The sequence below is a fragment of the Phaseolus vulgaris genome, chromosome 2 (genome assembly GCF_000499845.2).
Source record: "Phaseolus vulgaris cultivar G19833 chromosome 2, P. vulgaris v2.0, whole genome shotgun sequence".
NCBI classification, from domain to species: Eukaryota; Viridiplantae; Streptophyta; class Magnoliopsida; order Fabales; family Fabaceae; genus Phaseolus; species Phaseolus vulgaris.
Genome location: NC_023758.2, coordinates 33,375,129 through 33,400,964, shown reverse-complemented (window position 1 = coordinate 33,400,964; position 25,836 = coordinate 33,375,129). Strand labels below are relative to the sequence as shown.

Here is a 25,836-nt window from a genome sequence, read left to right as displayed (position 1 = left end):
CTTGATAACTCTCTTAAGTATATTTTTCTTTATTTTCTTCTTCTTTGTTGAATGTAGGAACTTTCTGAGGCTATAAATTCTTTACAAAAATCTCACTCTGCAATTAATCTTTATTCTCCTGTTAGACTCTTTAAAAGGAAACATTGTATTTGTTCTCCTTTACGTCTTGATTGTTTTTAAAACACATTTAGAAACTTTTCATTAATATCAATGAATAATATAATCTTCATAATAAAGCAGGGTATGGCATAAATATTATCTTTGATATTTCTAAATTATCTAGACCTTCTTATTTTAGATTTTTTTATTAAAACTTTCTAAGCCTGTATAAGTTTTAATCATTGATAGCAATCACACTTAAATATCATTAGATATACCAGAGCATATTTTTTGAAATTCATTGAATATTAAGGTCAATAATAATTATCATTTAAATATATCTTTTATATTTTTAAATTATCTAGACCTTTTATTCTTAGATTTTAATTCAAAAATATATCATAAAGTCTTTCTAAATTAAAGCAGATTAAAAAATTTAAGAGCAATAATATTTAATCTGGTTTATATTATTTTAAATATAATTTGAAAAACTCTTTAATACATAATCATTCATATGGTATGTTTTTTTGAAACATTTCTAGCTAAAACACTGAACGTTCAAAAACTTTCTCATATAGTCTAAAATTAATCATTAGTGTATAGTTGTATTCGAAATCAATTAATAATCACTTAGAAAATTGTATTTCTTCTTTGAAACATTAAAGCACGTTGTATTTTCTCAAAATAAGTTGGGCCTCTATTTCAAATCAATTTGCAAGCACATTCTATTCTTGGTTTCAATTGTTCGTTTTGATTTAATTAGTTTTCAGTGAATTCTCAATAAGAAAACGAGTATAGAAAACATGTAAGAACAAATGTAAATACTGAGTTTGGGGACTTCCTTTTGAAGACCGTCCAACACGCATCATCGTTTGTCTGGTTGACTCAAGTATCGTTTGACTTATTGTTGATCTTTCATGTCTATCATCTATTATGTGTTAGCTTTCTTTAACATTTTACATTAACCTTTGTTCCATGAGTTATCCTTTGTGCTTCGTTCAATGAACTTGTTAAGCATCTTTTGACACTTTCAGCGAAGACTTCGTCTAATGCTTTTACAGTCGACATTGTCTAACATGCTCATCTTCTAAGATGTTCTTAAACAACATCTAGTTTGTTTTGTGCATGACATTATTTGTTACTTTGAGCAACATTCAATCCTTTAGTTTCAACAATGTCTGTTGTGTTCCATCTTTCAATATTCATAACATTCTTCGTTTTCAATGCTATCTTTTTATTACTTAGAATTTCTTTAACATAGGGATGAAGGTTGGATCGTTTGCCATGTCTTAACTAGATCTATTCATTTTAAGATCGTTTAGTGAGTCTGCACACTAAGTAATGGTTTTAGCAATCACAACACATATTATAGTGTTTGTTATCATCAAAATATATAAACTCTCATATCATGAGATCGTCTAGAAGGTGTAGGATCTAGTATTGACTATACCGTCTATAGACTTAAACATTTAACTTAACATTGCACATGAAAATCAACTTTGTTAGAAACCTTTACTCATCTTATAGTTTTTTTATTATCAAAATCTCATAGACTTACTTATCCTCGTAAGATTGTCTAATGGGTTATTGGATCTTCTAGAGGTGACTAGACCGTCTAGTGATTTAATAATCTCTCCCTTTTTTATGACGACAAAAACTATAAGTTTTAAAAACATCATAACAGAATTAACAAGTATATCAAAATCATCATTGTCGCGAAGGGTGTTGAAATTAGTATTGGGAGGGTGGTTGTCTCAACTGGTTTAGGATTTCATAAAGAGAATTTTGGATTTGGGTAGAAAAAAAAGTAATAGCAAGATTATGAAGCCTTTGAGAATGACGTTTCTACATAACTCGTAGATACTGGTGATCAACTTCTTAACCTTTTTGAAATATTTCTTCCATCTCTTTGAGACGTTGTTGGACAAATTCTCGTTCAGAGTGCAATGCTTGTTGAACCAACTACTGAACAATGTTGAATAATGCATATGGAATCATTGGAACAAGAGTAACAGGTGGAGGCACCAACTCCAAAGGTTGAAGAACCTTCTCAAAAACTTATTCATGTGACTCGACATCCAAAAGAATGTCAAGAACACCATGTGATAGCAACTAAATCCATTATTTACATGAAAAATTCTTCAACAACTTTGTGCTGACCCAGAAAGAAAATGCATTGAACTTTCAGCATATCTGACTTCAATGACATTGGGGAAATGTGATTTTTGTGTCTTTTTCCAAAGCGAAAAAGGTTGAAGCATCCATGGAGTTTAGAGTTTATGGTAAAGAGATGAAAAATGGGGCATAAAGAACTTTGAAAGAATTATATCAGGGTTGATGGTAAGGTTTTAGGTTAAAACCAGGTATTTATAAGGGTGAGTTAAAAATGGTAACAATGAAACAATAATATTTTTCAAAAACACAACTCATATTTTCTTTTTAAAACAAATAAAAAACATTTAAAGCATAGCGAAACACGCAAGATACCTAAAGCGTCTAATGCATACAATTTTAGATCATCTATTACATATGAGTCTTAGATTGTATTATACATATATATCCTAGACTGTCTAATGTACGAAAAACTTAGACCATCTATATGCATAAAAGATTTTAAGACATGAAGTTATACTAACTAATATCAATAATTTTTTCAATAAAAATCATACCCTTAAGGGTTCTTAAACATTGAAATCTCTCTTCTACAAAAGGCTTTGTGAAAATATCTGCAAGTTGATCATTTATTGGAACAAACTACATATCAACAATATCGTTTTGAACATGATCTCTTGTAATGTGGTATTTGATTTCAATATGTTTAGCTTTTGAATGCAAAATTTTATTTTTAGAAAAACTAATAACAACGTTATTATCACATAAGATAACGATGATTGTCTCATGAACATTATAATCCTCAAGTTGATTCTTTATCCGTAGCAGTTGTGAGCAATAACTTACAACTGATATAAATATTCAACTTCTGTTGTAGACAAAACAATCGTTCCTTGTTTTTACTTGTCCATGAGATCAAGTTACCTCCATTGAAGTGACATCCTCCATTTGTGCTTTTTCTTTCCATTATGTCTCCATCGTAGTCAACATCATAATAACCCTGCAACTTAAAATTTTCTCTTGTTCATTGAGCTTGTTTTTGAAGACCTACTTTGCACCTATAACTTTGCCTTTGAGATGATCAACGAGAGTCCAAACTTCATTCTTCTCGAACTAGTCAACAAGAGTTGAAACTTCATTCTTCTCAAACTAGTCAACAAGAGTCTAAACTTCGTTATTCTCGAATTAGTATAGCTCCTCCTTTATCGTGTCAATCTAGCTATCATCTTCCAAAGTTTCGTTCACGTTCTTGGGTTCCATTTGAGAGAGCATTGTGACTTGGTATCTCACACTATCTCTTATTGAAACACCTCTCTTTGGATCTCCTATGATGGCTTCAATAAGGTGATTCATGAGCAAGGTTGAATTCCTTCCAGTTGGCTTTCTAATCTCTACAACATGATCTAACATGCTGGGTAAATCGTCTAATGTCCTTACTTGGTGGCTTTGCTAGAGCGTCTAATGCCTTTGCTTAACCATATAATGTCGGAAAGTTTACATATAATTCCTACAAATAAAAAACACATGAATTGTCCTACTATGATAATTTCTTATCAGGCTTAAAGTCATTGAATCTCACATGAATTGTCTCTTCAACTATAAATACTCTAGAGTTGTACACTCTAAAGGCCTTAGACATTTATGAGTATCCAAGTAAAATTCCTTCATCACTTTTGGAATCAAATTTTCCTAGACTATCCTTTATGCTCAAAATGAAACATTGGACTTCAAAAGGATGGAAATATGAAATGTCGGGCTTTATATTCTTCAACAATTCATACGAAGTCTTTTTAATCAAGGGTCTAATGTAAATTTTATTTTTTAATAACAACTTGTTTTTACTATTTCTGCCCCAAAACACTTTAGAGTGGAGTTTGCATTAAAGATTGTTCGAGCCAACATTTGACTTAAATGAACTAAGGTGTAGAGCTACCGAGTTCATGCAATTAGAGGAACTCAAATGTTTTTGGAACAAAGTTAAAGTTGGAACAACTCCTATAAAGAGGAAACCTTATAAGAGAGAATACATTCATCATTTACCACAACTTACACCAATGGTTCAAGAGCCTCGTGGTCCTCAATTTACCTTGTATACCCCTTTCAATGCTAATATAACATATATCTTAGAAAATGCTTTGAACATTGAATTTATCCACACCTGCAAGGAAACCTTCAACACCTCCTAACATAGATCTTAGTTGACATAATATTGTTGAAACAATTGGCTCTAAAAGGGGATCGATTAGAGCCTAAACTCTTATCATAGGGAACTAGACTAGGTCATGTAGTTAACAAGAAGAACAAGTAACACAACTTATTTTAATAATTGTTCACCCAAACTCACATACTACATCTAGCTCTCTCTTAAGCATATTGCTTAAGAGGTTCCTTTATCCTAAAATAATTTGTTCCTTTATCCCTTTATCAAGATATTTTTGCTATACACTTTATACATATTAAGGTAATGAAATTTAAGTCTAACTCAATATAACAAAATAATCTCAATAAGGTGATGTTTACCTCATTTATATATTATAAATTGATTTTATCTTTAGTTAATATGAAATTTCTAACACACGGTTCATGCCGAGATCATCGTGCATTCATGTTGAGGACATCTTGCGTTTATGTCAAGGACATCAAGCGTAAAAATTGAGAAAACCGGATAACGAGTGTCATGATTAGGTTCAAATCTTGATTAGGATACACTTTGAATGACTCTAATACCATGTTTGAGTGAAATATAAGTTCAATTCAACCTCATAAAATAGTATCAAAGATGTAAGATTTATTCTCATTTATGTACTATATAAGATGTGAAATTTGTTCTCATTTATATATTATATATAATATATAATTTTGTATTATATCTAGCTTATGTAGATTTTCAAAAATAAATCAAATAAAAAATTAATTAACATATGAATATAAAACGTTAAAAATTGACAATCCATAATAAAAGAAATTATAAAACTAGATGGTGAAGAAAATAATAAAAGATATAATTTATCTACACGATAAAAAAAATGAACGCACTTTTAATATGTAAGGTCAAAGATAAAGCGAGTTATATTTTTTTTGCATAAATATAAGAAAAAAAAAAAACAAAGATGAGGGAAGGGAATGGAAAACAAGGAAAAAAGAAAGAGGAAATTCTTGAGAAGATACAAACACAATGAAATATAATCGATTGAGTAAAATTTTAAAAGTTAGTAAAAAATAAAAAATAAGAGAAAATAAAAACAAAAAAGTTGTAACAGAAACTCCATTAGTAATTAACTACAAATCACCAAAAATATATTAAATAAATATAGATGTATAAACAAACTAACAAGTTTATTATTATAAATTTTGGAAACCTAACTTTTTTATATAAAGAGATAGTAGATTTAATATTTTTAAAACGTATAAATAACTAACAATAATATCATAACACAATTTATATATAGTAAATTTAAAATAAAAATTATATTAAAAATATGTATTTATTACATTTTTAGTTGTATAAAATAATACTCCTTTCATGTTGTCTATAATAACATTAATTTTGTTTACACATTTTATTTTTTAATATATCCTTAATCTATATAACACCATTTTATTTATTTTTTCTATTTCATTTCCTCTTTCAAATAATCCTCAACTAATCTTCTCACAATCCTTTTCAATTTTTTCTTTGTAACTTCAAATTCTGTTTTCTTTCCACACGATATTGTTTTTGGGTTTTTTTTTTCCAAGAGATGAGCAATGAATGGGATGTATTTACGCTAAAACTAATAAAATACTTAGGTTAAAACATTGTATTATAATATTTTAAAGCTAATAAAATAGTTATGTTAAAACATTGTGTTATAATATTTTGTTTTAAAACATTTGGGAAAAAGGAGTCTCGAGATAATATCCAGTTTTTTTGTCACCCTGTTTTCTTTAGGGCCCAATTTTCTTTGTACGCGAAGGGTCGCTCTCTTTTTCTCTCTTTTCTCTTCTCTTCACAGCCGCACCGCATCGCATCGCATCGCTTATTCGATTGCGTTGCCTCTCTGGGGCTTTCTCTTTTAATATCCAAATTCATCATCATCGGTAAGCCTTTTCAATCTCTATAAAATTCTTCAACGCCTCTTCCTAAATTTCTAGGGTTTCGATACCAATCCTCTTTTTGCCTTCTTACTTTATTTCAACTCATAATTTTTCTATATCACCTTCTTTCGTCATCTCCAATTGCCTTCAGATCTCTCACGCTTTCTTCTTTAGTTTTGAAATTCCACGGATTTGCTGTTTTTTGGGTTTAGGGTTCCGTAAAAAAAAAAATACGAAGTCGTTCCGAAGGGGGATTAGGGTTTCCCTTGTAATTTACGCATATAGGTAGCCAGAGATATATGGCGGCTGGGAGACATGGCGGTTACCGCGAAAACGAGTTCAGAGAGCGCGAATCGAAACTCGAAGGTTCTAGACGCGGGTTCGCCAATTCGAAAGAGGATTACGATCGTGTTAGGAATGGTGGCGGTGATGTTGTGAGGGGTGGGTCCAGGGACAGGGTTAGGGTGAGGCAGAGGGATATTAAGGAGAGGGAAGGTGTTAATGGTGGTTACCGATCATCTTCGAGTAGGAGTGACTCTGGTAGTAGTGGCCTTGGTCCTCGCCGGTGTGGTTTCTCTGTCAAGGCAATGGATAGAGAGCCTGGTGAGCTTTCCAGTGAGAGTGGGTCTGATGATGCTATTGAATCAGAATCGGGTGCGAAAGACTCCGAGGTTGCCATGTTGGAAGAAAAAAGAACCCGATCTCCACCGGTGCCGGAGAGGAAAAGAAAATTCTCGCCCATTGTGTGGGATCAGGATGACAAAGATGTCAGTGAGTCATCCAAAGTTAGGGTTTCTGCCTCTACAGTGGTGACAGCAGCTCTTCCTCCTCCTCCTCCATTGCCAAAGGCGTTCCTCCATCAGTCACAGTCACAGTCACCAAATGCTGCAAATGGTGGGGTTGAAATACATCCTGTCAATAACAAGGAGACCGAGGATCTCCAGATGAATGCAGCATCTAAGATTACCCTGCCCTCTCCTTCAGGTTTGCATTCATCACCTCCGAAAGGGAGGTGGGGTAATGATCAGGAGGAAGCTGAGCATTTAGAAGGTGAAGTTTATGTTCCAGCTCGCAATATATCGTCTTCAAGATGGGCAGCTGGAGATAACTCTCCTGGTGATGAGGGTGAGATCCTCAATGATGAGGAAATGCCCAAACGGAGGAGGAAGGTGTCTCCTGAGTTCTTGGATGGCAGACTAAGGAACAAGTTATTGAGCCCTGTGGAATCCAAGATAGAAGGGATTGAAGGAGCTAGAGCCAGATCATCTGAATCTGAAGAAAGAGGTGTCCGTGGGAGAACCTCCAGCAGTGATGATCATCCTGGTATCGAGTCAGAGAAGGATGACTTCATGGAGGTTGATCCTCAAGGTGGGAAAAGTGAAACCAGTGTCAGTCACTCGGACACGGAATATGAAGATGAAGATGATGGTCGGGAGACTCCGGAACCTCTTTCTCCACCTCAAAGAACTGTCAACATGCTTCAGGGTTGTAGAAGTGTTGATGAGTTTGAGAGACTTAACAAGATAGATGAAGGAACATATGGTGTTGTATATAGGGCTAGGGATAAAAAGACTGGAGAAATTGTAGCATTGAAGAAGGTCAAGATGGAGAAGGAAAAAGAGGGCTTCCCACTGACTTCTCTTAGGGAAATAAACATTCTTCTTTCTTTTCACCACCCATCCATAGTTGATGTTAAAGAAGTAGTGGTAGGAAGTAGCCTTGATAGCATTTTCATGGTCATGGAATATATGGAGCATGACCTTAAAGGACTAATGGAAGCAATGAAGCAACCTTTCAGCCAGAGTGAAGTGAAGTGCTTGATGATCCAGCTTTTAGAAGGTGTGAAGTATCTTCATGACAACTGGGTGCTTCATAGGGATTTAAAGACATCAAATCTGCTTCTAAATAATAGAGGTGAGCTCAAAATTTGTGATTTTGGCTTGGCTCGTCAGTATGGGAGTCCTTTAAAGCCATATACACACCTGGTGGTTACTCTTTGGTACAGGTAAATGCTAATCTGCTTATATATGCAATTTGATTTTCTCTCTTTTTCTCTGTATGTGTCTATTTACATCATAGGATATTTGGTATTACATTCTTAGGTATAGTTAGTTAACTGTTTTCATGAATTTGTGAACCATGTAGTAATGTTTGTCATGTCAAATGGTTGTAATAAAACTAATATTTGTTTAAAGCTATTATTATTATTATTATGCAACAAAGTAGCCTCATTGCCTTATAGTTGCAACTTTAGGTCAATATTTGCGTGCTTATCCATCCTTTTTTATGCAGCATTAATACTTTTACATGAGTGCATGCTCTGTCATCACACTGGGTGTTTCACTTGTTGCACTTGCCTTCACATCTCAATATGTGTTTGGCTACATCTCTTGCCGAGATGAAGTCATTTACCTAATTGTTGTCCATATGTTTCTCAGGGCACCTGAACTTCTTCTGGGATCAAAACAGTATTCAACAGCCATAGACATGTGGTCTCTAGGTTGTATAATGGCTGAGCTATTATCTAAGGAACCACTGTTTAATGGGAGAACGGAGTTTGATCAACTTGACAAGGTATGGTAATGTTATTTTCTTTTCATCAGATATATTCTTGCATCATTTTTCTATTTCCTTGTAACATGTGGTGTCTTGCACTTAATTACTTGGTGGTTGTTTTAGACTTTTGATTTCTGTTATTCTACTTGTAGATTTTTCGGATTCTAGGCACCCCTAATGAAGCAATTTGGCCTGGTTTCTCGAAATTACCTGGAGTCAAGGTCAATTTTGTCAAACACCAGTAAGTGCTTACGATTTCCTTTATTTAGAAAGTTACTGTTTGATTATATTGTGCTTATGTTTTGCCACTGTTTTCCCAGGCTTCCAGCTTTGGGTGGTTCTGGTCTGACTATCTGGCCTTCCTTGGTGACTTGACTGTTGAACAACTTTTCTATTTTGTATTAACAGTTGGAATCTTCCTTTCAGGTACAACCTCCTGCGTAAAAAGTTTCCTGCCACATCATTCACGGGATCTCCTGTTCTTTCTGACTCAGGATTTGATCTGTTGAACAAGCTTCTAACATATGACCCCGAAAAGGTACAGTTTACATGAGCTACACGAATTAATTTGGTAATAAATATTTGTATGAATATTAAGATAAGACACTATTTTATGCAGAGGATCACTGCCGAAGCTGCTCTAAATCATGAGTGGTTCCGTGAGGTTCCTCTTCCCAAAAGTAAAGAATTCATGCCTACATTTCCTGCTCAACACGCTCAGGACAGGTATTTAACCTAATAGGAAATCCTGGAGCAATTTTTTTTATACCAAAAGCTGTACTTGACTGTTCTATATTCTCGACAGAGGAGGAAAGTTGTGGAAAATATTTTGAGTCTTTATCTACAATTTTTCAGTTTTGATAAGTTTTCATGATTTCTTCATGTGAATAGGCGTGTGCGGAGAATATACAAGAGTCCAGATCCTTTAGAAGAGCAGCGCAGGAAGGAGTTGCAGCAGGGTGAATCAGGGACTGGTGGAATTTTTGGCTAAGAATGGAGCTTGCTAAGGCTATGTCTCAATAGTTATTCTAACACTGCTGAATGTTTTAGTGTTCGAGGTGAGGGAATACACTAAATGGAAGTTGGAAGCATGTTTCTTAGACGATCACTCGTTCTGTTTTTTAACAGGAACTTATTGCTTTAGCGAAGATGTATTCTTTTACCTCCCTGGGAACCAGATTTATTTCAGGTTAACATTCTTGATGCTTGATCATTATATAGAAATGCATCTGGGACATAGCTTGCTGCTCAAGGTGTGACATTTGGCTTCTAAAATTAGGAATTGTCAGTGTCTGCTGAAACTTTGTAACATATTTCCATTGGCATATTTGTAAACAAATTTTATCTGGTTTTGAGTATTAAAGCTCTGGATTTTCTAGCAGCTATCTCTCTTCTCTCTATTTTAATATTCACATTGTGTTTGCAAGAAACGGTGGGTGTGAAGTGCAAGAGGACCTTCTGTGCATCTTTCCAAAGAAATTGGGTGACATTATGCATTAAAAGGTAATGCATTCCTTTGATATCTTGGATATTAAGGAATGTGGATATGTTTTATGTGTGAGACAGATAGTGTCTCTAGAATTTGAAGCTATTCTAGTACTTCAGCCGATTTTTAATGTATGTTTGTATTGTTTTTTGTGGTAGTGGGGTGTGTTGGCGATGATGGAGGGTTCAGAGTACTTAGTTCTGTTTTATTCATCTTAATATTGCTACCTGAACAAATTATTGGTCTGTATTATATAATTCAGCAATGGCATATTATGAATTATTCTCCCAAATTTAATTTTGTGGATGACATGATCTACTGTGAATTATTTTATCGTGGATGCGACAATTTTAAGTAGAATTAATCATCACTTTTTTTTTATTTGAAGTGGCTGTGACCTCTTATCTGAGGGCAATGACCAATTATCAGAAGGAAACATTCTATATTTTTATGGATCCGAAGTAATGTTATACAAGAATTTATTTGCTGTGATAGGTTAATGTTTCCAATTCTTGTATCTAAGTGAAATGAATTGCAAAAAATTTCATGGCCATGATGGAATATTTTTGCAATTAGCTCTGTTTATGAGCTTATTTATTTTTATTTGGACTTGTTAATACTGCCATAATAAAATTGAAAGACAGGTCTATACTTTTGTATCATTCCTATTGATTAGAAAATCACCCCCTAATATTGTTTTGTGATGTTTAACAACTGTGTTTGAAAACATTTGTGCTCTTGTTTTGAACAGGCACATTCTTGTGTTAATGACTTTTTTTTACACCAATTTTTGAGGCAAGACCAAATTGTCAATGAACAGTGATTAACGCTCCATAAATTTGCAACCAAGTTTTTTACTGGATGCTTATTACTGTGCCTATTTTCCCCCTTTTTAAACAGTTTATTTTCCATCTCTCTTCCCCATGACAAGGAAATAAACAACTAATTTTCAGCTTTGCATACCTCTAGTGTTTGCTCTCGTCAATTCAAGAAGTGGAAAGTTAGCAAAACAGTTATCTTATTATCATATGAATACAAGAATTTTTTATGATAGTTGTCTGCAAATGTCACTGCAGTATCAAGTATCAAAGCAAGCAGGTTGAGGAGGTTACCAGTATATCTTAAAGTATAGAACTTCAATTAGTTGTTCCTTCAGTCTCTCTAGAGGTACAAAGCAAAACTTGGTTTGTTATAATGTGTTTTTCCGTTTTGTCTTTATAGATTTTTAAGATCTGAATTATTTACTTTTACTGTGCTGTAATAATTTCTTAATTCTTAGTATCAATGATATGGTCCCCCTTGCCCATCCTTCTCCTAAAATGCGATGTGGTAGATTATAACATTGAATTATGCACTGACTGCCTCAGTGTTATGCCCAGTTTATGGTGAAATGTTTTGATTGAAGCATGTTTAGGAGCAAGTACTCAGGTGTGTTTTCTGAGAATTGGAGAAATTTATGTTAACTGAGATTTCTTAATATTCCAATTCCCATTAAAGTAGTCAACTTTATATTAACCAGTTTAACAATTCCCTGAATTTTTTACTCGGGCACACTACATTGTAGTAGTTTGAAAAGAATTTTGCAAGCGGTAATTTGATCTGATGGCCAACAGTTATTTTAGATTTCTTAATATTCCAATACCCATGAAAAGTACTTTACCGGGTTGAACAACAATTCCCCGCTTGTTTACATTCCTTGGTCATTGTTTTACTTATTTTTTCATTTGAACATTGTGGGTAGTTTTTTTCTCTTTTAAATTTCAATATAAGACGGAAACCTTTTACTATGCTTTCATGATTTCTGCAAGAATTGATGCATTTTTGCAATGCTTATAGTACAATTGATAATTCTATTAATTGGTACAGCTGGGAGATTGGGTTGCTAAGAGATGTAAAGCATCCACTTCCCTTTCAACATCATTTACTGGATTTCATCAATGGATGGCTAATGCTGTAAGCATAAGCTGTATTTTTTTTTTATATTTCAATTGGTAGAAGACAGTTTTTGATATGAAATATTAGGTTTGTTATTTAAGTGTGGATGGGTTTGTATTTCATAGTGGCCGTGTCCACAAATCATTTATATGTTGTGTAGAAGATCTTTTCTTAAATAAGATTTGGATTATGTCGAAGGATTGGAAAATGATCTGTGAATTAACAGTTCTCGTGGATCATCGGCTGGACTGGGTGTAAAGGTAGGGAAAGACCCAAGATCCACTCAAACTTGGGTGCTTCTCTGTACACATCGATGACATTGAACCTAAATCTTAGCGCATGACCTTGAATTTGGAGATGAATTCAAACATACACTAGGCATAGAAGCAATTCATTACATGCATATATATTGTTTTAGTTACTCTTCGAGGTTATTGTTTATCTATGTATATTGTTTGACATAGTAGAAGGCTTGAACTATTTTGGACTGGAGTGGGTAGTTGAATACACACTAGGCATACAGAGGCAATTCAGTACATGCACATATATTGTTTTATCGTGCCTATAGGTTTAGGGTTTCGTCTGTATGTGTTTTTTTTGCTGTGTCTGTAGGATGGAATACTTGAGTTTTTCTTGTGTCTAACTTGAAATTTTATGGGGTCAGGTGCCTAGGACCTTTTGTTTCAATTTAGTAAACTAAAATGCATAAAAAGTCATTGTACAATTAAAAGGATATAAAATCATGGTGGGTATATTTGTGACAAGTATACAACTTATGTATGATTTTACAATGTTGTAAATAGTTCGTAAGAATTTGAGAAAATGGAGCAGTAATCAAGAATTTATTTGATGAATGTTGCATGAATGGTCTTTTGAATTGTGAAACAAAAAATAAAAATTGCATGGAGTTGCCTTTGATATGTGGCAGGTAGAGAGAAATAAAAATTGCTTGAATAGTTTTGCCTTGTTAAAGGTAGAGAAAAATTGAGCAGGAAACGGGAACACAAAATAACATGGTTCACACAGCAAGAGTGGAAGTTAGGACTGCTAAGCACCTAGGGAAAAGGCCGAAAAAACGCAACGTCGGATGATGTATTCTATGGGATTTCCAACCCTCCCAATAAGTTAAGGTTTTGAATTTTGTTGATTTTCTAATAGATCCATTTCACCTTACAGGTAACCTAAACTATACTAAAAGGTTGAACCTCTAATTTTTCTTAATGTATATTGAAGTGTAATTGCTAACCTCTTGTCAAGGATTGGCGAACATTTTGGGTAATGGTAGATCTTGTATATCAAACTCCTTTTGTTGAGTTGCAGTTGATTTTTTTGGTTCAGTCAAATGAACTCTTAACTTAATTATTTAAGACACCTTTAAATCTGAACTCCGAATGAGATTATTAAAGTAAAACGTCTTGCTAACTATTATTTTAAGAATATCGGTTGTATCGAAATCCATAAGCGCTATAACAAACCATAGGAGAACGGTTCTAATGCATTCCTATAAAAACCATTTTGCTTTTATTTTTCTAATCAGTGTCTATAGAGCACTCAATAGCATTTGTTAAAAGTAAATTTATAATTCTATTAATGTTTTAAGCTGTCTTCTAGTTAGGGTTATTATATGAATATCTAAGATTTATTTTTGGGAGATAAATATCTGTTGTTTAAGACTAATGGAAAAGGACTTTGAGGACGGTTTGGTATTTGCAAATTGGATTCGGGTACAATTGAAATTAAATTAGAAGGAAATTAAGAGTACAGTAAAACTGTAATTCTAATCGTTTATACACTTTGTTTTATTCTAATTTTTTTAATTAGGCAAATAATAATTTCTATACATTGGTATTCATTATTAGCCTTCTGAATGATAAATGGACTCATGTCTATTATTATTTTTGATAGGGATATACTTAAGATTAACAATATTGGATATTATGCTATGTTAAATGGTTCTATCAAGTTAAAAAATAATTGTTTCACAATGTAGAATGTATCTGTAGATTTATTAATTCAATTTGAGCTAAAGTACAATTTACCACTAGATTTATTAATTAATTATTGAATTGTTAAGATGGATCGGTGGTAACCTGTAGAAACGTTTTTCGAACTTTCCCTTAAATTAAATCAAATAAAATTTACATATTTATCCCTGAAATCGCTTCTGATTCATTTGTCTTTTGGGAAGATGAGTTCATATTCGGCAACCAGTCAATGAACAAATGGTGTAGTATATAGGAACTAAACCTTTATACCGAAGCTGTTGCAGGAAGAGGGAATGCATATGAATTTGAAAAAGTGTACGAGTTTGTTTTACTTTACTTTGAACAATTGATTCTGAATCTTTTCTGATAACATAATATATCAAAATATCAATACAGCAATAATTACTGAAATAAAATTCTCCCCACGCATATTTTTTTTAAGAAACATTAAAGAAAATATAGTAAAAAAAACAGAAGACATAACACAAAAGATATACAAATTTTTAACGTAGGATAAAAATCACGAATTGTTTAGATAAAATGAATATAATTATTTTGATAAATAAAGGATATAAAAGAGTTGAGTTTCTGTATATAAGCAATTCATACAATTAGTTAAAGCAAAGCAAATAACATATTTAGAAACTTAGTCTATCAGCTTTTTCCATACAACGTATTTGCAACAAGAATTATAAGATTCTTTGATTCCTACATCTTTTTGGATCTTTCTTATTAGATTTATCTTACTTCTTGTGCTTGCATCTAATATTGGAGTGTCTAAACATATCACAATATGGTAAATAGTCTTAATATTCTTAACATAATTTATCTTTTCAAGTCGTAATCTAGGTCAAATTTATCTGATGAATGTCTTACGATTGAGAAGAGAGGATTGAGAGTTTTGAACTCTTAGCAAATTTAGAAAAATGCTCTTGCAGAAAAATATCTTTCCTTCAAGAGACTTTATCTTTATCTTTTCAGCATCTGTGTTTCTCTTTGAGCTTCTTATTTTAAAATCTAAAGCTTTAAATTTTTTTATCTTAATTTTAAATACTGCCAAAGATTTTGTTGTAGCTAGTAAAAATATCTTTATTAGACATAATTTTCACCATCTTCATCAAACGATGGATATGATAAGTTTGAAAAGAAAAGTTGGAGTTATTAATTCCTTATCCGCTGCAAATTTTTTTATCAGACATAGATTTTCATTGAAGTCTGAATTTTCCTATATGGCCATTAAAGTTTTCCTCTTAAATCTTTGCTTTTCTTCCAGTTTGGGGGCGTGGCTAGGTATTCTACACTCAGAGAAGATAACCAAAAAGTTATCTTTAACTCTTTTTTTTATGAAACTTTCCTATCTTTTGTTGGCGAGCACTGACTTTTTCGTTAATCATTTGCTTAAACTTTTTTGAGATGAGAGATATTTCTTCAGCAATTAAATTTTTTTGCCTTAACCTCATAAGTATTTTTTTTCTTATCTAAAGATTTCAAAGCTCCAACTTTCTTTCATTTACTTTCATATAATCTTGCATAAAGACCTTGTTCAAACAATGTAAATGCTTCTTTTGCTAGTTATCTTAGAGATGCATCTCGAGCATTCTCAAGATTTCTAAAAGCTCATCTCACATCTGCTTCTTTATTTGCCTCCTGAAAAGTGGTGGTCTTTGTCCTTAAATATAGGCACCAAAATTGATAGTTCAGTCCACAAAATAAATGTTACCTTTTAATAGAAGCACCATGTCTAAAGGATAGTTTTTCAACCATTTTCAAAAAAGATTTTAGGATCGAAAATTGAGTAACTTTCAAGAACTCAACTCTGACACCAATTGTTAGAATTAGTGACCAATTCTTAACATGATTCTTAACTTTTCAAAGCTATAGTTCAAAAGTATACAAAACCCAATCCACAATCACACCATCTTTCATGGTGAAAGACTCATATTAGCGTGTGAAGGTGATAACTTTCCTCAACTAAACATTTTCATTTACTTTTTGGTGTTCATTTTCAAGGAGTACCAAATATCCTTGACACTCTTCAATTTGCAAACCTTTTTATATTCGTTTTTTTACAAATCATAGATAAACATGTAAATTACTTTGTTGTTCAAATGCATCTGCTCAAACTTGTCTTGTATCCAATCCTCTTTTAGCACTTTAATGATAGTATCTCCTCGTATGAACTTGATGTACATCTTCATCATATCCTTCCAGTAGGGGTAGTCCTCCTTAGAAACGTTGATGGCTTTGTGAGGGATGCTACCTCAACGATTAGACACCCTTTTATGTCAGCCATGTGGATCTTCTTTGTAGTTGCAAACAAGCGTTTAACCCTTTAAAGGTTGAACTCTAATACCAACGGTGAGAATATGCCAAATATACAAGAAGGAAGGAAGGAATGAATTTTGCATTTATTTATTTTTTTAAAACTTTTCACAAAGCTTTGTCTATAAACACGAACAAAAAGAAGTTTCAGTTGGGAGATTTATTTGAGGAAGCTTGTTAGATGCAACTTCAAAAAGGCAAAAAGGATAGATACATTGTTGATTTATATTTTAAAAAAACTAGATTTTGCAAAACTTTCTTTCTTTGATTAGAAGTAAATAAATAAAATTCAATATAAAAGATAACAAATAAAGAGATTTACACAAGTTATTTTAATAATTCTTCTAACAAACCTAGATTGTGTCCAATTCTTGATCAACTCGATCAAGTTTTCACTAACTTTGCAAGATACAATTATTTTGGATTCAACCACTTTTGACTGAACTACACACATTCTTTGGACACAATCACTTTTGGCTAAGCACATGCAATGATATTGTTTTTAAAACAAATTATTTCTTGGATCTAAGTTTGAGATGAAAGACATGGGTGAAGCAAGTGTGATTCTAGGAGTTAAAATTATAAGAAAGGGAAATGGTATATTACTATCCCAAAAATAATACACTGAAAAACTTCTTAAGAAGTTTGGTTACTATGACTTTAAGCCAGTGAAAACCCCTTATGATGCTAACTCTAAATTTAAGAAGAACATAGAAGAATCTATTTCTCAAACTAAGCATGCCCAAATAATTGGAAGCTTATTGCATCTAATGAGCTTTTCTAGATCAGATATTGCTTATGCAGTAGGTACACTAAGTAGATACACTCAATGTCCTGGTTAGGATCATTAGGATGCGCTTGCGAGACTCATGAAATACTTGAGAGGTACAATGGATTATGCCATTGAGTATAGTAGATTTCTCGTTGTTCTAGAAGGGTACAATTATGCTAACTGGATCTCTGATTCAAATGAGATAAAATCCACTAGTGGTTATGTATTTACACTTGGGGTGGTGCAGTTACATGGAGATCAACCAGGCAAAATATTATTGCAAGACCAACAATGGAATCTAAGCTGTTGCTCTCGAAATGGAATCTGAGTGATTGAAAAACTTCTTAGCAAACATTAGGAATGAAATTATCTGTATCAATGCATTATTGCCAATCGAATAATAGCTATAACTAAAAATAAAACCTATAATGGAAAGAACAAACATATACAATTAAGACATAATTTAGTGAAGCAGTTGCTAAAGAGTGGAACAATTCTATTTACTATGTCAAGTCAAAACAAAATTTGGCAGATTCTCTGACAAAACCCCTAGGGAGAAAACTGATTTTAGAATCATCGAGGGGAATGAGACTTAAGCCACTTGCAAACAAACAAGTAATGGAAACCCGACCTTTGTGATTGGAGATCCCAGGAATAAGGTTCATTCCTATGGTGTGTGTGAAAGTGATAGATACTGCATTATCGAGATGATAAACTTTGTGGTTAAAACTCTAAGGTAAAAGAGTTTTAACAATTAACAAAGTTTTAATGATTTTCATATTCCTTATGGGTGATGTATGATTTGCAGCATACACTTGATGAAATTACCTATATGAGTTTCAAGTGGGGTCTCTTGCATGAGATCTTAGCGATATCTCAGCACTCATGAATACTGAATACGCACATGGCCAAGTAAGCGTAATACAATGATAACAAGTAATGTGGGGGTGTATTGTGACTGATAAACCTCTAACACATACTAAGTGTCTTGGTTCAGATAGCTTGTTATACCAACTACATTGTGTGTTAAGTTCATCAATCTAAGACTAGTTCATATAGCTTGCTATACCAGCTTTGATGCATTACATCTTATATGAACCCATGATTTTCTTGTTTGTATGTTTTATCTTTTGCAAATGTGGGGGATTGTTGGAACCCATCAGATATCGCTAAAGATATCAAAATAGAGTGGTGCGAAAATTAAGCAAGAGTTGCAAAGGTGACGCAGTGAACGTTCCTATCCCATTTCAAATCCAGGGGAGAGTTTTGCGGAACACGGAATCGAGAAATAAATGGAAGTTGGACGGTATCTCTGCAGTTTCGAGATGGTCCAGGTCTGGCGCCATCTAGATCAGGGGAGTGTCTTCCTCCTTTCTCGCAGGTCTTCCTCCATCTCCGACAGTTGCTCTGTTTCTGACGTCCAGGCCCATGGAGCGTGTCAGTAATCTAGGTTGTGAAAGTTGCATCAGATTTTTGTTCTTCTCCTTATATAAAAAGGGTTTCGTCCACATCACTCACAACTTCATTGCCTCTTCATCTTCTCACATTTTTTCCTCTCCCTCTCTTCCTCTTCACTCATTTTTATTCTTTTCTTTTACTTTCTAATTTTTTTGAGTTTGTTGGGTTCTTACCCTTTTAAGAGTAGCTTTTGCTAGTTCTGATTCTCAAAAAATTTCAATAAAATTTTGTTGTATCCTGAAAAACTTGCACAATACACTGCAAATAAGTCCTTATGAAAAGTGATAACTCACATATCAGAAAATCAACTTTGTTTGTGTTTTAAAACCTTACTAGTATGTGACACTTGCTAACAATTTATATGCTTAAAAGAAGATCAAGTGATCATTCTAAAAAATGTTTAATTTTTTGTTGTATAATGTTAACATCTTATAAACTTTCCTACATTCCTAATCTCCAGGAACCAAAAATATTCATTTTAAATTTGGAGTATTTGAAAGAGAAAAAAAAAGAAAGATCAATAACAAATTTACTCATATTATAGAAACTAAAATCCATAATTTTAAAGTCTAAAACAAAATCTCACTCTGCAAACGATTAATGATTATTAAATAAAAAAATAAGTGAAATTTGCTTAGTTATAAAGAAAACAACATTCGGAAGAAAATGGACAAAGGTATCATTTTTCCTTTAGGAATCAGGAAAACATCATTTTTCCTCACTTAACTGTATAACGGTATTTCTAAGATAGTATGGACAAAGGTTCGTTGCTTTATTATAAACATCTTACAAAGCTGATCGGCACCAGCTAAATTCAAAATATTGTCCATTACATAATATAAATCGCCCTAAGGATATCTCAAACAATAATAAAAAGAAATACTGTAACCTAACTACATCAGAATTTGCAAGCAACATTACTTGGTTGGAAATATCACTGTCCACCAAGACTTGAACACCCAACGCGATTGGCCCTTAGCGTAAGAGCAAAAGTTATACGCATTCAACAAGACAACGCACTTATAAGAGCCACAAATGTCCAGAGAATGGGGAAACTCTTCTACAAATATGATCCTTCCATTTCAAATGAGATGGTGCAAACCTAAGGTTAAGAATCAAAACAATGAGAAAGACTGCTTCGATTAGCCCAAGTATGTTAAAAACCGCAAATATCTTTTGCGCTTGTATGGATTTAAGGAAAAGTTGTTTGCTTGCCTAATGTGCTAATTCGAAGTCACAAGATCAACAAAAGTGTCAGTATGCTGACGGGAGGAATAAGAATCACGAACAGAATTTGGAGATGATATTTGCGTTGCTGGGGAATTGGGGAAGAGGCCAAAGGGCATATTTGACAGCGGCACCACAAATCTCATGATCACGGGTCTGCTTCTTTGCTGTGTGCATGCAACATTCTGACACAGAAGAAATTATTAGAAGCTCCAAGCGTCCATAGTCCCCGCTAATCTCCATGTGATGTGTAACCTAGTTTGTCAATTTCCGAGAGTAAAAACTCCTTTTTTTTGCTACATGGAGGAGATCATTTGAAACTGGTATCTCAGATCATGTAATAATTTCTCCTGGCTCGGCATATAAATTCATTATCCTTGGGTCCCCAGGAAGAACTATGGCTATTAGTGGAGGGCTTTCAATCAAAATGAAAATCATAACCGCCGGAAAGGCCTAAAACGAAAGGCTTGTTTGGTCAGCGAGCAAATTTTATCCTTAGATTAGCGTCTGACCGAGAACAAAGGTAACCAGACTTAATTCAAGGAAAAATATTGTGTTGACTAGAGATCGATCCACTGTCCATCCAAATATTGTTATTCCTCCTGGATTTGTCTGCAAATACATCACTGCATATTTGAAGAAAACAATAAGCACGAAATCCTCCTGGTGGACACAAAACAAGCTAACAGCCAGAGTTCAAGTCTTGAAACCAGAAGGAACAAGGTTTCTCAACTTGAAAAATACATTCCAAAAGCAGTTGTATAGAAGTTGTGTGTAATTTATCACGACTGCCAATGTATTGATAATAAATAAAGTCATTCATATATGAACCAGGAAATTCAGCGCACTAATCTCACAAAATGAGAAAATTCACATTTGCAAAAAATTGTGATTTATGTGGTAATTATTATGAGGACAAGGGAATGACCTAGTAATAGTAATCTACATATGCAAAATGAACCTTTAGGCTTTCAATATTTTCTAGAGATGGCATGTTTATTGCACATTACATATGGAAGATGATTCTAAGAAAGCTAATTTGTTAATCTAATCAGATGTATCATAATAAATGTTTGCATAGCCTGCTGTAGGTAGCCATTTTAAGCTAGTATTGGTTCATGAACACGAAAGATAATAATGCAAATGAATATCACTCGGATGTACCTTTTAGAGAAAATTAGCAGAAATACGTTTTTCCTTCTCTTAGACAATGTTAGATACCTCTTTCACTGGACCAAATGTTTTCAGTATGAGTTGAATGTACAAGATAAAATAGACTTCACAATATATTAATAAAAAACTTAATAAAACCAGAAAACTACACTAACATAAATTTTCCTTGGATCTTTCCTAGTTCTGATTTCAATAATCTGTCGTTGAAGTATTATTTCATCTCAATTTGGCCTTGCAACACACCTATACCCTTCACAGCATTTCGTGTAACATTATCAGATTATTTTATGTTCTCATGCAAGATGAAATTATAAGAAATTACAAGATACCAAGGAAGCATATATGATAATATGATGTTTCTATAAACAATTTCTTTTTATCACGAGAAAAAAAAAATGTAACATTGATCAGTTTACAGACAGGTAATACATACCAAAAGCTTGTCTCTTGTGATGTGAAGACACGTAAGAAGCCCATTGGGTATTCGAAAACATTCCAGCATAATCCATTGACTCCAGATCACTTTCAGAATAGTCTACATGTATGGCATTTAAATGGTTTGCAGCCTCCAAGCTCCCTGCACTAGCAGAGCTCCTCAATTGTGGTGCATCAGAAGATGTGCATGTTAGCATTGCATGCCACCTGCTTGCATGGGAAACAATGCCTTGAGCTCTATGAGAAATTCTTGTTGCAGCATGCAAACAAATAATGATGCCCACCACCTGAACAAGTGTGGATACCTGAGAAAAAAAAAACATTACACGATGAATGGTGAAATGAAAGTAACTAGTTCATTAAATCTAAATGCATAAACACTTTGAACATAGTGTAGAACTCACAGCAAAATCTCCACCATTAATGAAGGTAAGCATTTCACCATATCCAGTGACCTGCAAAAGCGTCACAACTTGGCTAGCCGTGACAACCAAGAACTCCAGAAGCAGATAGATTCTGAACCTATGACTTATCTTGGAGAGATGATAACGCAACCGAATGTGCTCTTCCATAAAAACTATAACATCACTTTCCCTTTGCAAGAGCTTCCCATAATCATCAAAATGGATCACTTGCAAACTGCAGACCAAGTGAAATAAAATGCAGGCGGACAGAGAAATTGTACTCATATAAGTCCAGGATATAATCAAAGCTGATAGAATAGCGAATGAAAGCCACCAGGACCCATGTTGAACATAGAAAATGCGAATGATTTCTCGGGCGGTCTTCAGAAGGAAACATGGCAAAACCCACAGAAAAAGCAAGCGCATAGATCCCTATTAACAGTAAAAGCAAAGTTTAATTGCCATAAAATTTGACTCTGAATTAATCAGAAATCACACTGTATGACTTTGTAAGGTAGTTTTTTTATACAAGATACCGTAATAAACTAGCCTTGTGCTCTCCAATCAAAATGAAAAGTTTCACTTCGGCAATCTGTGTTGACATTTAATGAATCTTTTATCATAAAAAATCCTGAAGTAATCTATGTTGGCATTTAATGCATCTCTTATTATACAAATTCCAGAAGTGAAACTCTAATTTCGATTGAAAAACACCTGTGGAACTGTGTAAGTTTCGTACATTATTTGTTCTAACTTTTAGATCTGTTTGATGAGGAATAGAAGAATAATAAGGAATGATAACATGTTCATACAATCGAATAAGGAAGAACCGAAACAATACAAGATAATCTTCAACGATTTGACTCCTCTCATTTCGAAAAGTTCTCAAATAAGGCAAATGTTCAATAATAATAATAATAATAATAATAACAAGAATAGAACAAAGAGCAACGAATTCTGATTTCGAGCAAAAACCCTAACGACGCCAAAAAGTGTTCATCACCAAAAAACTCGAGTCAAATAAAGCAATTAAGCACGCAAGTAAAGCAGATGACAAACAGTGCAATTATCGCTGGAGCTAGCGAAGGAGACAAAGAAACAGACCGAAATCTGAGCGACGTAGTCACGGTGAAAGCAATGCATCTTTCCAGAGTAGCGGTCAACGAAGAGGAACCTGCGGAGACCGTACTTGCGGAGGTTGTGGGAGAGACAGAGCAAGGACACGGCGGCGAGAGTCGCCTGAAACCCCACGATCACCATCTCAAAGGTCTGAATCTCATACCTATCGCACTCCGCGCACTTGCACATGGACAGCGCCACAAGTGGCGCCGCCACTCCAACCGCCGCGAACACGGTCCACGAAAGCACCAAACTGAACACCGAGTGCTGGTTGAACCCTAACACGGTCAGAAACCACTCCAACCGCGCCAAGCTCTCCTCCACTTCACTCTCGTCCTCCTCATAGTCATTCTCTCCGTCACCATCACCATCACCATCATCGTCGTTCTTCTTATTATCATTATTATTGGTATTAGCATTAGTATCCCCATTTTGGTCTGCTTGTTGTTGATGTTGAATTGAAATTAGAAGCGGGGTTTGACTATGACCGGCTTCTTCTGTTTGTATTTGCAGATTAGTCATCTCTGTTCTGTTGCGGATCCCCCACCGCTATAACCGTATCTTAGTAGGGTAGGACCGAGTCTCCTAAATTCACCTCACCTCACCTCAACTACCTTAATACCTTTCTTCTTCATCCTCCCCAAAGGAATCGCGTTCAGAACACACCTGGGATCAAATGCAACTTGCGTCGTCTCGTGACGCGTGGCATCTTATGGAAACTCTGAACCGTTGGATGAAAAGAATAAAGGTCTCCACCGGGAGAATAAGAAGAAACGGTGGGTTGATCGTGAGAGAGACCATTTTTCAATTGCTGGTTCCTTAAGCAGTTAACAAACTCTGTGACGTGGGAAGGAGGATTCAATTATTTCTTTATTTTTCATACCCTCTTTTTAAGATTAATAATGCACCTGTCTACCTGTTTTTTTTGAAAAATTAAGCTATAATGAACAACTTCAATATTTTTATTTTTATTTTGAATTAATACCTGGAACAAAAATTAATATTTTAAAATATCATATTATCATATTGCTCAATGAGTAAAATTCTAAAGAGCATGATGAAGCTATATATTATTAACAAAGTTTCTATATTCTTAGTAGTACTTTTGAAATATTTATTAGTGTTTTCTTAAAAATATAACGAAGTAGATCATGCCAGCAAAATGAGGACTTGTTTCTCCATCTATATTAATTAATCTATAAGATCGTATAGTTAATTTTAATGTACAGAAGTTTCATATAATTTTGTCCCATTTTAACAATGTCTTAATAATTAGGTTTTTATTGTAATAATTACGTTTTTACTTCTCTTACAGAGTTAGTACATAGACACAAGTTTAAAAAAAAAAACACTTTTCCATAAAAGAGAAAAGTAATTAAAAAATATTAATTTAAAAGTAAAATATTTTAAAACTTACCCATAAACTAATTTCATCTCATAAATAAATTAGTTATATTTATAGTTTTTAAAAGTATTTAAGCAAAACATACTTTAAAATATTTAATTTAATCAAATACTTTTGTCCACATATTTTTGGAAACTATTGTTCATACATAAAAATTCAATAACTTTTTCAAATACAATAATAATGTATTGTAAAATTGAAATGGTTTTGGTAATAAGTAGTTTAATATAGTACTTAAAAAATATCTTATAAAAGATCAAAGTTAATATATACTCCAGAATCCAATAATATATGATTTAGAAAAAGATAAAATGTTATATATATAAAGAAAAAAAAAACATTATATTCCTACAACTATGTCCTTTTAAATATATCGTAAAATAAAATTTCAACGCCTACATCTGAATCTACTTGTGTATCTAGTACACTCATAATAAGTTATTACACATGGTCAACGGTCAACACAATGGTAAACTACTAAAAAAGATAAAAAAAAAATAATAATCATAAATTTCAAGAATATACAATTAGATAATGAAACACATAATCACATATTGTCTTTTGCATGAGACACATACATACACAGATCATATAATGTCATAATTTGTTCATCATCCTTTGAAAGTTTCACATTATTTTTATTTTATATATTGTGAAGTCATGTTTATCAAGTAGTTAAGATGATTTAGGATGGTAGTTATGAAAAAGATGTATTTTGACAATAGCACAAAAAAAAAAAAATTATATGTCACATCATGTTAGACACAAATACTTTATTTGACTTACAAACAAAATTATATGATAATATAACTTTGCCTGACGAATCAAACACAAGTTCATAACTTCGTTTGACCAAATATACACAAGTTTGCTTCACTTGATTGTTTTGCCCACTTCATTTGTTAAATATACATCATATTTACATGCCAAGGAAGTTTTCTTTTAAATTTACAACAAAATAAAGATAGGTCTTAATTTACAATACATTACAAAATAAGTTAAACCATATCAACTGGAGATTCACATCTAACAACATCAAAAATTACATGAAAAGTAAAAGAGGAATAATCTCATTGTTATTGTTATAGTTTAGGTCCTTATTTTTACTCTAAAAAAAAGTAAATATGAGTATTCTCCTTACCTCTAAAACTTTATCATAACATCTCAAAGTTTAGAACATAATTATTGAAATGAATTTGTAATTGAATGAAACAACTTCCCAAAATTCTTGAAACTTAATAAACTTTAACAAAAAGTTTGGCATTATGCCT

At 33.2% G+C, this 25,836-nt stretch overlaps 2 protein-coding genes across 10 annotated transcripts; one reads left to right on the top strand and one right to left on the bottom strand.

Annotated features, from left to right (window-relative positions):
* Positions 1-6,044: 6,044 nt before the first annotated feature.
* On the top strand, positions 6,045-10,225 carry LOC137811573 (cyclin-dependent kinase G-2). 8 transcript variants are annotated; one of them, XR_011081103.1, is made up of 9 exons: positions 6,141-6,291; positions 6,501-8,293; positions 8,727-8,862; positions 8,997-9,085; positions 9,165-9,187; positions 9,271-9,382; positions 9,464-9,570; positions 9,736-9,902; positions 9,973-10,225. XR_011081103.1 is itself a non-coding variant. In XM_068613364.1 (7 exons), the coding sequence occupies exons 2-7, from the start codon at positions 6,588-6,590 to the stop codon at positions 9,833-9,835; spliced, it is 2,250 nt and encodes a 749-aa protein (XP_068469465.1). In that variant the 5' UTR covers positions 6,111-6,291; positions 6,501-6,587; the 3' UTR covers positions 9,836-10,225. The 8 variants fall into 8 exon arrangements, 2 of the variants coding, with proteins under 2 accessions (XP_068469464.1, XP_068469465.1); XR_011081102.1 differs by having other exon boundaries at positions 6,045-8,293; XR_011081099.1 differs by lacking the exon at positions 9,165-9,187 and having other exon boundaries at positions 6,094-6,291.
* Positions 10,226-19,555: 9,330 nt separating this feature from the next.
* On the bottom strand, positions 19,556-24,032 carry LOC137811565 (uncharacterized). Of its 2 annotated transcripts, XR_011081097.1 has the most exons (5): positions 23,146-24,006; positions 22,042-22,473; positions 21,636-21,942; positions 20,018-20,655; positions 19,556-19,904 (listed from the first exon to the last, which is right to left on the bottom strand). XR_011081097.1 is itself a non-coding variant. In XM_068613351.1 (4 exons), exons 1-4 carry the CDS (start codon positions 23,680-23,682, stop codon positions 20,525-20,527), a joined length of 1,407 nt encoding a protein of 468 aa, XP_068469452.1. In that variant the 5' UTR covers positions 23,683-24,032; the 3' UTR covers positions 19,556-20,524. The 2 variants fall into 2 exon arrangements, 1 of the variants encoding a protein (XP_068469452.1); XM_068613351.1 differs by having other exon boundaries at positions 19,556-20,655; positions 23,146-24,032.
* Positions 24,033-25,836: the final 1,804 nt, after the last annotated feature.